This window comes from Homalodisca vitripennis, chromosome 5, assembly GCF_021130785.1.
Source record: "Homalodisca vitripennis isolate AUS2020 chromosome 5, UT_GWSS_2.1, whole genome shotgun sequence".
Classification (NCBI taxonomy): Eukaryota; Metazoa; Arthropoda; class Insecta; order Hemiptera; family Cicadellidae; genus Homalodisca; species Homalodisca vitripennis.
The window spans coordinates 41,167,607-41,179,973 of record NC_060211.1 but is presented as its reverse complement, the minus strand read 5'-3'; the positions used below and the strand labels follow the sequence as shown (position 1 = coordinate 41,179,973).

Sequence of the window (12,367 nt, the reverse complement as noted above, 5' to 3'; positions counted from 1 at the left end):
ATCCATAACATAAAACACATTATTTGTTCAAAGTAATTGGTCAAGGGAATAGTGTACCACCATCCCATTGTTTTCCTTCAGATACAGTAAAAATACTATACACAATGTCTATACATAGCCAGTTTCGAATACCTACCTTACGCACAAACATTCATAGCTTTGTTCATTAAGACGGGTTTTCCATAGCACTGTATACCTAATATTTTCTAAAATTTTAATGTAAGCAAATGTTATGTCTTTTTTATAAACTTCAGCTAAAAGTATTATAAGTTGTTTAGTGTTAGTTAACTTTGGATTACATTTCGTAAAAAAATATTAATATTATTTTTAGAATTCTAAAATAATGAGAAAAACCTTTCAATTTTTTTAAATAAAAATCTTGAACTTCAACGGATATATTAAAACAAGAATTAGTCTGATTAGCCCAGCCGTTCTCGAGGTTAGCGCTTAGCAAAACACTTAGTGATTCATTTTTATGTTTAAAATTCAATTTAATGAACATAACTCTGTAAATACGTAAGATTTTTGAAATTAGAATCCTTTAAAATTTTGGGCAACATATTTACAGTGGCTGAAGAATAACAGCGGAGAGTCCGAGTGCTGAGTCATAATTTAACGATCGATTACCACAGTTTCAAGCGACTGCTGCTAACCCATGAGAGTTGCAAAATTGAATTACAAAAATACACCAAACAAAAAAACGTTTTTAAGAATAAAAAATCTAACGACAGACAAGTTGGTTAGTTTTGTCCTGATGAGGGATACGATACTGATTAGGTATATAAAAATGTATGTATTTATCGGTTGATCCAAGGAGTTAAGATGTTGTTTTATTGAACAGAGATTGCAAATTAAGGGCGTACAGCTATAACCCTATATTAAAATCATCTTAGAGCTTCAGTGTATTAATGCATAACTGTTTTCACTAAAAGTACTACGAACACCGACTAAGAATCGTCAACACTGGTTTAAAATACTTGTAAAAATGTTTCATGCTCTGGGATCTAATCCCCGAATCACTGCTTTTAAACCTCAAATCATTTTAAAATGGATCAGTGACAAAAAGGTAGATATCAAAGCATCGCAGAAGATCTCATTATGGCAATTCAGTTCCAACCTGGCTTTCCCTACCTGGTCCTGTCCTTCTTAAGAATCACAACTGATGTAGCGGAAAAGTGGAAAAAGTTAAACTCATCAAGCGAGTCCTGGCTGACTATGCACACGTCAGATTCTCGGACGGTCGGGAGAAAGCAGTATCAACCAGAGATCTAGCTCCAGCACCAGAACCTGAGTCACATAAAAATAAAGATCCAGTCAATTTTTCAAGGAACTCTGTTGATGAAGCAACTCTTGATATGCATGGATCACCGGACCATGCAAGAGAGATAAATTCACAACCTTCCACAGGTGATTCATAAACGACTACTATTCATCACAACGAAGACATTCTTATCTCAAATGAATAGTCCCTGATCATGGCGTTGCCGGATACCACCATGGTACCTGCAGGACTATGACACAGAACAAAGCTGGGGGAAATGAAATAATATTTAGCATAGTATTACTCATGTGTTCATTGTAATAGTCAACATTTATTACCAGATGTTCCTTGATTTGTTGTTAACGTCAATCACTGTGAATGACCACAGTTTACTTTACTGTGTCTAATGAAACCTAGCTTTAGGTTTTTTACTACTATTTTCATGTTTTATGTCAACCTATAAGACACAAAAGTAAATAATAAGTATTCAGCTTATAGTATTGAACAGTGACTGAATGAAACAATGAACCAAGGAAAAGCTTATAATTTATTATTATACAACGAACACATCAGACCGACTATATTCAATATAGTATCAATCAGGAGGCTGGAATATCTTCTAGTAGCCCATCATTTAAAAATTTTTTATTCCAACCATTAGCAGAATATTAAATATATTAACAATTATTTTTAAAAAATACGGTGTAATGAATACAATTTTTTTTTAATTTGTGCCGATTGTACTTCATATTACTCATATCATGATTCATTCACTTATGTATCACTTGTCAGATTTTTCTTTCCAAACCAATATATCACCAGTTACTGCGATTTAAATGTTTCTCTTCTACGAATCAGTAGTTAACTGTTAGCATTTATTGGAACTGTTAATTGGATTGCAATCGGTGCTTTTTGATTGCCTATTGTTTGCAAGGGATTACGTGCATGCCTGGTTCTTATCATCTATGAGCAATTGCATTTGTCCAGTTTTACCTTAACACCGCGAACAAGTGTAGCAGTAACGATTCTTTTTTTGCTCTTGTGGGTAGGCTTCAGTTGAGAGAATGAAGTTCAGTTTTCAAATTTTCTTATGCCTCCTTCTTTTTTATACTGGTGTAAGTGGAGAATCTACTGCACAGTTAGAAGTAAGTGTCTTCATTTTCAAATACTATAGTAAATATAATATTTAATTGCCGAAATACGTTATTTTGTACAAAATAATAATTTTATATTTTGAGGTAAAGTTTTAGTTACAAAATTCTAATACTTTTTCACTTGATTTTGATTTTTAATGAAACTATAATGATGATAAAAAAATTGGAAAAATTAACTTATTTAGTAAAATACTGCAGTGTAAATCACTTAATCTTTTTCTCACTCATTACAATTAATTGGGTTATTAAACAATATTAGGTTTAAAATTCTAGTTTTTACTTGATCTTGATTTTATAGAGTTTTAATGAAACTATGATGATAAAATTGTAAATTTTAAAAAATTTACTGATTTAGTAAAATATTACAGTATAAATCACTTAACTTTCTCGCTCACACATTAAAATTAATTGGTTCAGTAAATAATATAAAATTAAAGTCTAGAGATCAAATTATTTTAAAGGAATTATACTAGTTCGTTTGCAGATTATTATTTTGGTACTAACATATGAGTATGTATATTATACGTAACAAAACCAGACAATTTAATGTGTTATTAATGCAGGCAATTTTAATTTAAAATTACATCATGGTATTATTGAGAAATAATTCGATTGGGATGAAGTTTATTTTAAGATAAGAAGTAGTCTTGTAGCAGTTTTCTGATATTCTTTTATATTGGTGTAATGATTCTAATAAATTAATAGGTCAGTTTAAAGATTTACAGTATAAGAAATGGTAAAATAGTTAAAGTTTTGAATGATTTTTACATGTCTGGATATATTATCTCTATTAATATTTTCAATTTAAATATTTCAGTATTTCATCTAGAAAATCTGACCATTACTGTTCTGATAAGTATGGCTATGAAATATATGAAAATTTGTTTCGCCTGAAGATATTTAAAATTATCATTAAAAAAAGGTAAATGGATAACAAATGTTTGGAACTTATACAACTGATGCTCAACTGTAGCAAACTGGGCTGTATTGCAGTGCTCTATCACGGGGTTTACATTAGAATAATATGTCAGGATATTATGCAAAGGATTACACGAGTGTATAACTGAGGTATGCTACAGTGAAGAGGCGCAATACCTTTATTTACAAGCGGATCTCAGTTTTTACATTTTTCAGGTAAACTTAAGTCATTCGTGAATAAAAATCGTACTTTTGGATCAGTCAATCAGAAGAAGTGGGTAAAATTTTGGACAAGTAAAATATTTATAATTTATTTCTCATTGATAAGATGAGCTAAGCAAATAATAAACAAATATCTTTAAAACTGGTTGAGATGCAAAGTTTTGTTCACATCAAAAGTTTAGGAAAAGTAACAAGCATTCAAGAATACTCTTTTATTTTTATTAAGGTTCATGAATGGCTTGTAAATTGTTAAGGTTTGAATGGCTGTTATGTTAATACGGAAATGGCGTATCAAGTTGGATAATGAACTAAGTAAGATATTTATAAGTTAAATTGTTGTACCAAATTTGACCTTGTTTCAGCATCCTATCGCCAGTTCACTATGATAAAACAATTCTTATGGGGTTTATAAGTAATCAATATCCCGAAAACCGTTCGATATATACAAAAACCCCTGGTAAATAAAAACATGTTTTAGAAATGTAATAATAATTCCAGAAGACATTAACGGAACTAATAACACGTATCCAATTAAACGAAATATTAATTGAAATATAAGTAATATAATATATCACCTAAATTGTAATTTTTTAATGAACAATACATTGGCCAAACCTCTAACACTCTTCGTATCAGAATGACAGATCACCGTTACAGTATTGTTCATGGAGATGATAAGCCCCTCGCTTTACATTCCAGGGAACACAATCATGACAAAATTGAAAACTCTTATAAATTAAGAGGCGTCCATTATGTCGTATTGCATACTAATGAAAATATAAATAGATTTAATTTGAAATGAAGCGAAACTACTCAAATACTTATATAAAAATTAAAGTTTCCTTTAGGTTTGAACATTCGTTAATTAATAAAAATTTGTAATTTTACTCTTTGGTATTTCTAATGAAACTTCAGCCGTGAGGTATTTTTTCACTGTTTATTGTTCTATTGCAGTTCTTTTCTCTTGTTTATTTCTAGGTAGTTTAATAATTCAATTTTGCAAATATTTATACAATGTTGCGTCTGAAGAAGAACGGTAAGACGTATGAAAACTTATAAAGAGTTTACCAATATTTGGTTTTTTATTTTTGTATGAAGAGAATTCATATAATGTTATTATCTTATACATATATGTACTCGCATAAATGATAAGTTTTTTTACAAAGTTTCAATTTTTTTGGCACAGCTATTGATTCTACAAGCCGCTTATATAGCACATTTATATGCTATATAACTTTTGATCGAGGGTAGATAGCATACATATGCTATATAATGCGGCTTGTAAAAACGATAACTTTCTCCCAAAAAGTTTGAAACTGTGTAAAAAAATGTATCCTATATATTGTACCACTGACCAGTATCAAACGAGACATTTAGCCAAGCACACAGCCAAGCTCTCTCGTGTAACACGACACTCATTCTAATGTCATTAAGTTTCGAGAATGCAACAGTCCACTTTTCTATGTTAAGTTTCAAGCTACTTGCTAGGGACCATGACAGGATGATATCCAGGTCGAAGATCATCTTGAATATGGCTGTCCTCGTAAAGGCAGGATCAAGTGTAGATGGGAGCCATCACCATACAGATAGGTTAAAAAAATAATTAAAACATGTCCTCCAATCCTAATAATTCCAATCGTTGTAGGAGCGAAAAGTAATTCCCTAATTATATATTAATTTATTTTATATTTTTATTTAAATTAATTTACATTTTATTTTATAAATATGTATTCAGTAAGTAGTAAGGAGTTTAATACATATTGCTTACTGAATAAATATTTATAACATCAAATCTTAGTCTCATTACTCCATATACGACTCCAGTTACTTGGATTGGAGAAAATTTTAGAATATTACCTTCATATATATATATATATATATATATATATATATATACATACCTTTATATTATGCTCATATTCCATTTTGGTGTTTTTTACAACCAATGAACCCTCTTTTACCGGCATATTTCAGAGCAACGCTCACAACTTAATCTAGGACGATTTATTACAATTTATCGTTGATTATTTAAAACCAATTTAAAGTAACATACATTATACAAGTTCTGACATTATATTTCATCATTATTCTTACGTATCTCCTAAATTTAAGAGGTGCCCCTAACCAATATGCCAAATTCTGTATAAGAATGAAGTGATTCAAATGTGCAACTTTTAATAACAGAAGCTAAGTAAGTAATATGAGAAATAACTGCTAACGTTAACACTATAATTTTCAATTTCATTTAAATTTTTTTACACGTGTTTGCAGTCCAAGCATTCAATGGAAGTGATACCAAGAATATTAATTGTCAAATACATCGATTGTGAAGGCAGCAAATGAAAGTGTTACTTTCTTATTTTGAGCTCAAGACATTCTAACACATACAATTCCATTTATCTACATAATCAAAACTAAATAATTATCCCTAAATCAATCTTTAATTTCAGGATTTTATTTATTGCGGATATATTTAGTAGGTGACATTACACAATATAAGTTACTCTTGTTGTTAGTAAAATATTGTAAAATATACGCACTATTCGAATTAAAGTAAAATATTTTCAATTTCCAATGAAAAAGGGTATGCAAATTTGAATTTTTCTTAAAGCATCTTCCTCTGAAAAAAACTAACTCTGCTCATAAAAAATAAAATACCTAACGGTAATAAATTTGTCACATGTCCGATCACAGCATAACCATTAGTCGTTATAGTGATACTGATCCTAGGTAAGCCTCCATATAGTATAATAAAATACCTAACGGTAATAAATTTGTCACATGTCCGATCACACCATAGCCATTACTCGTTATAGTTATACTGATCCTAGGTAAGCCTCCATATAGTATAATAAAATACCTAACGGTAATAAATTTGTCACATGTCCGATCACACCATAGCCATTACTCGTTATAGTTATACTGATCCTAGGTAAGCCTCCATGTAGTATAATAAAATACCTAACGGTGATAAATTTGTCACATGTCCGATCACACCATAGCCATTACTCGTTATAGTTATACTGATCCTAGGTAAGCCTCCATGAAGTGTAATAAAAATAATTCAACGACTTAAAAGAAGAAACGTCTTAGGGTCTTGACACTTGATACGAAGGTTCCTCTTGATCCAAGGAAATAAACCTCACATATATTCTTGGATCGAAAGGTCTGTCCGTCCGTTCAAATTCTTCATAAAAAGGTTTTGGGGCCTTGGAACTTGGAGCTTGGTACAATTTACTTTTCTCTTGGTCTAAGGAAGATCCTTCATAATTTTTTAATTAAAAAGGTCAAATGGCAATCTGTCCGTCGGTCTATTCGTCACTCCGTCCGTCGTTTTTTGACTCTTGATAGAAAGATCCTAGAGATTTAAAATTTGGCGCATAGGTTCATCTTGTCGGAGGAAGACCCTTAAAAATATGGGGGACAAGGTAATTCATCCGTTTGTCTCTTTCGTTAAATTTTCTCGTGTCCTTTAATTTTTCGTCGTATCAGTTTTTTATCCATGTGAATTGTTTGGGTTTTGATTGTCAAAACAAAATCTTTTACACTACAGTTAGTTATATTTTTCCCAATTCTAACATTAGTTTTTAAGTTAGATAAAATAAAAGTCAACATTTCAAGGTTCTATTCTACAGCTCAAGGTAATAAGAAACAGACAGGTCCACAACACAACGGTGAGAAAAAGCTTGTGTTATTAAGTTTATGGCATCAATAATAAGTGTTGTATGTCGTTATGTGTTAATCATAGGTGCTCTAGGTACCTTCAAGTGTACTAAAATTGTATTAACAAACTAAAAATGTTTTCTTTTGAACTTAACTCGGATTTTAAAATTAGTATATAGTACTTCAAAGCAATATTGTTAGTACAACAAGAATATGTCTTGCACTTTCCCCAAATTAGTGGTCATGCTAGTGTAGAATATGTGGCGCATCTTCGTGATACTTTTAAGTTCTTTCATGTGTGATGATAACGAGAATTAATGGGAAACGCAAATTTAAACACGATTTAAATCTTTAAACTCTCGTTAGTACTTGTAGTTTTAGCTAACTCTTAAGTTAAATTATTATTTCTCTTCTTATATAGTCCTTGTGTAATTTTATGAACCCGAAACCTCTGGTACACTAATGTTAATAAGTATGCTGCAAGTGAGCTCTATGAATGAATGTACTACAGCAACCCACACGCAAGTAGTCCGGTGTTGCCACGTCGTTCCTGACCATTCAGGTAAATGCTTCCGGTATGAGTTGGATGAGTCATTAATGTCTGTTTGTTGTTTGGAAAGCAAATGATTGAAAACAAACGTACTAATATTTGTTACGATAACAACTGATGTTTGTTCAATCCAACAGATTATCAGACTTATCAGTCATTTTTTCACCACGTAAAACTGACAACAATGTTGGTCACGGGAAGTACCGGGTGGATTGAGACCACCATCCACCATTGGACTATTTTTATGCAAGGCTGCTCTAATCTAGAGAGTGGCAATAGTAAAATGGTGCAATTCGTGTTTTTTGTTTGGTTATTTCTATAATTTGAAAAAATTATTTATTGCTCTTAAAGATGTCTTTACTACGGTGTTATAATACGTATATCTACGAGATATGACTGAAGGAAATTACATTTTAATTATAAAAAGTATAATTTCATTAAGAGCTGTTTGAGATTGGAATAAAATTATCTTAAATAACACGTAATTCAAATAATGTAACTTCCTTAAGCAATTTCACGCCTTGATGTCATAACTTATTAAAAAACACTGTAAAAAATATTACTTTTTTGTCGTCAACTGACTTTTCCCAGGCCTGAAATTAGCAAAAACAATATTATCTTAGTACTTTATTTCTTCCTAAAAATTCGAGTGAAATAGCGACAAAATGTTTTAGTAAGTTAAAAGCGAATCTTGAGATAAAAAAAAAACCAAATTAAAATTGTTTGTAATACCTTCAAAACATCTAGACAAATTTACAGTTTACCACAAAAATGTAAATGTTAAACTAAAGAAAAATCGTTACTAGAACATTAATTTAATTATTATTTACTTTAATTTAAAAAAGAAACTCTACCAAAAGATGTTAATGTTATTTGTGTATAGTTTCATGGCGTGATAAATAACATTCATCAATAACCACATCAGAATATTTGCTGAATGAGAAATATCTGTCCATTTCGCGGGTAATTATGAGTTTTTTTTTTAATCAGTATGCTAATATTAGGAGGGGATACGTTACAAACCCTCTCCTAAGGTCCACGATGAGTGTTTATCAGTTCTTTCTTTTCTGCTGATTGTTCCGAAAAGTTAAACTTATACAAAGACCTGATCTTTGTTTCTTTTTTTCATTCAGCAATCCGTAACTTAAGAGTGACGCATTCACGTAGCACCTTACTAGTACTTTACCCTACCACCCGCTCTGAGGAAATGAGTCACTCCTCTTTTCATGTTCATTTCACAATGAACATATTTAAGAAGAAACAATATAAAACACATAGCAATATCTTCCAGTTCAGGTTTATCAGCCATCACATTTGATTCCCATTCTCTTGGACACATCATTACAGTTAAACGAACGAAGCACTGATAACCCCATAGGCAACTTTCTCTTTTAAAGTACATGCAAGCAGACATCTCTCACAATGGTTTTAAGAACGAATTTCCAACTGTATTAAATATAGAATTTTCAATTGTATTTCTAATAACTTTATATTTTTTTTTATATCAATTGACGACTCCAATTTTTTTCTTAATTTTCAAACAAAAAGAATTTTTGTACTTTGTTTTGTAAAAAGGAATATGTTTAATATTAATAAATAATTTTTACTTATTCATTATTACAATAATTATTTATTGCTGAAGTCAGGTAATTAATATTAATGTAGATGTATTTATGTAAAACAATATTTATATAGAGTATGTTTGATATAATTGTTTTTAATCAAATTTTCTCCCTTGATTAGCAAGGCTAGAGGATTAGATACATTTATATAATGTATACTGCAATGTATACAATGCTTTTCTGAAAATAAAAGAATTTTAAATTAGAATTCTTTAAGAAATCTTACAATACACCGGTTGTATGTCTAGTTGGTCCTACATATACTCGAATTTATAATTTGTCATTTTATAAGATGAACGAATATGGGTAATATTAACATATAAGATAAGAAAACCCTATTGTACTACTCTACTTTCAATGGTTAAAAACACTCATTGTTATTGTGTGCATAATATTATTAAAACCTATATTTTGCTGTGTGTATGTGAGATACTGTAATGTATAACGTTAATCTTTTAAACAGGGTTCAAGCCATTCAAATGAGGCGGAGGCAGACTCTGGACTGTATGTCCGCAAACCTAGATGCACTAATCTAAAACTCTCCCCCGAAGTCCGAGTGGAGTACATTCCAAACTACATGGCACCTGGGGTCCAGCAGGCCAGAAGACAACAACCAGCCCATGTCCTCAACCACAGACCCTTACCTTTCGGATCGTCAGAATCCAGCATCTTCGGCCAGCAAGGTTGTGATGCCAGTACGGAGCGGAAAGGTTCAAGCTACAGGCTTCAATCCTGAAAGGCGAACCTGGATGTCGCAGCCTAGAAATTCCTTAACCAACCGTGACGCTCATTTTCTTAGGGGGAATCCAAATCCTGATGCACCTAGGGGAATTATTCCCTTAAGAAACTCCAATGCCGGTCGAACCAACTATAGGAATCTTCAAGCCCAAAATTCAAATTCTAGTGTTGCAAGTCAATTCAGGAGACCCAACTACTATAACCAAAACAGGAATTTCCAAACCAGAAATCTCGATACTAATAAGGTAAGAAATGTTTCGGTATCAAGTTTCAACTCTGGTATATTGAATAGAAATATCCAAGGAGCTCAACCCAAACGCAATTTTACCCCGTGGTTTTGTCTGGCCTCGCAGACAGTACATCACTCAAGCAAACCTGTCCGAGAAGAAACCTTCGGTTGTGGGTAATCAAAAGGTCATGAATAATCATCAACAAGTTTACAACCCGAGTATGAGCTCTCCTCATGCTTCCAGGCGACTCAATATTAAAGTCAAACCTGAGGTTATTACCCACATTAATAGACCATATCAAACATTGCAGCACGTCCAATAAAAGTTGAATTGCAACACGGAGTATTCTCAAGGCCCTTTTTCAGGTGAAATGGTGTCACCTTTATTTTAAAAGTTAAACATATTGCATTGCTTATTTTTTTTCCTGCATATTATATTATATTATTAAAATAAAATGTGTTAATTACTTACTTGTATTTATTACCCCCTCCCCGGACTTGATGGCATGTAATATATAGTACGGAAATTTGTGCAATCTTAATAATTTTGTGATTATTCCTAATTGTTTCAAGCGATTCACTTGACAAAAGGAAGTAATAAGAGTTCTTTTGTGGATAACCATTAATTTAATTGAGGCGATAAACAAAAGGAATTATTGTGTTGATTATTGTATTTTGAGTTATTTTCTTTCAATATTTAAATTTATTGGTATGATTTCAAATTTTATCTTCAATTTGACACACTTAAAGGTTAAATTCATACAATTTTTGTGAAATATGAATATATGAATAGTAAACAAAGCCAATAGTAAACTAACCACCAGTTTAACAAGTTTTGGCTAACTTCTAATTATTAATACAACAATACAGGTATATGATATTCAAAAGGTTACTTATTTCAAGGAAAGGACCAAATGAAAAAGAAGTAAACGTAAAAAGATTATGGCTCCTTACTGTAATGGTAGCACGTCTGCCTGACAAGTAAGATATCTTAGTTGTAACCATTGTGGTAAAGTACTTTTTGCGCATCTTCAAATTAGAATTATTGCGCTTTATAAATACTGAATGCATTCTTATAACAGTATTTAGGTAAATACGTGTTCTTCTGATCATGTGTTTTTGTTGCACTCATACAAAAATAGTCAAGTATGAAAACCATTAAATCAGTTTTGGAGTGTTTAATGGTAGCCATACTCGCCCGACAAGAGAAGGAACCGGATTCGAGACCTGGCTGAGTAATACTCTTTGTGTATATAAATGGTAATTGAACATTGATGTTTACATACATTTTTAAAACATGTAAACTCAAGGTATTGAATTTGTATTTACTTATTTTACAACCGACATCCTCCAAAAACGGGACTTTGACTCCTTTCTTAGTAAAATCATCTTTGAACAGTTTGTTAACTGAAGAAATAATAATAAAAGAGGGGGTTTGGAATATTATACTTGTTCACAATTATTTTGAGAATTTTTCAGATTTGATAAAATTCGTCATGAGAAGGAAACCCGTTCAAGCACTTCGGAGTCGTTTTAAGTTTGAATTCAAATGAAATTTTAATTTAAAGAATTGCATCAATTTCAAAATGTTTTACTGTTTTTAAAGTAATGTCTTTTTCCGATAGTTATTTGTAATTAATATTGCTCTTAAATTCGGGAAAGGAAGGACGAGATTGTAGTGTTTATGAATTATTGTACTATATTTATATGTACTGAGTATGTATATTCTACATTCACAAGTAGAATAAAATAAGTGACGAGTAAAGCAAAGTGTATTCAGTTTACGCCTCAAAACTTTTGGCAACTTAAATTGTATTAACTACTAAGTACCAAAGAAGTCTATATAGATTACTTCCAAGATGCTCACTAACAACCTCTCTAATTCCTATAGCACATGGTTGATTTTTATCTCACCTAATTTTCTTTAAAAAAAAGTAGGCTACTAAAACTTTAGAGACTACATATCCGAAAATATTACAAAACACGTCGTGTCACGTAATAGGCTTCGCA

The 12,367-nt window shown here is 31.3% G+C and overlaps 1 protein-coding gene across 1 annotated transcript; it reads left to right on the top strand.

Moving 5' to 3' along the window:
* Nucleotides 1–2,175: 2,175 nt before the first annotated feature.
* On the top strand, nt 2,176–10,815 carry LOC124363823. Its single transcript, XM_046819086.1, has 2 exons — nt 2,176–2,406; nt 9,854–10,815. The coding sequence occupies exons 1-2, from the start codon at nt 2,326–2,328 to the stop codon at nt 10,124–10,126; spliced, it is 354 nt and encodes a 117-aa protein (XP_046675042.1). The 5' UTR covers nt 2,176–2,325; the 3' UTR covers nt 10,127–10,815.
* The last annotated feature ends 1,552 nt before the right edge of the window (nt 10,816–12,367 follow it).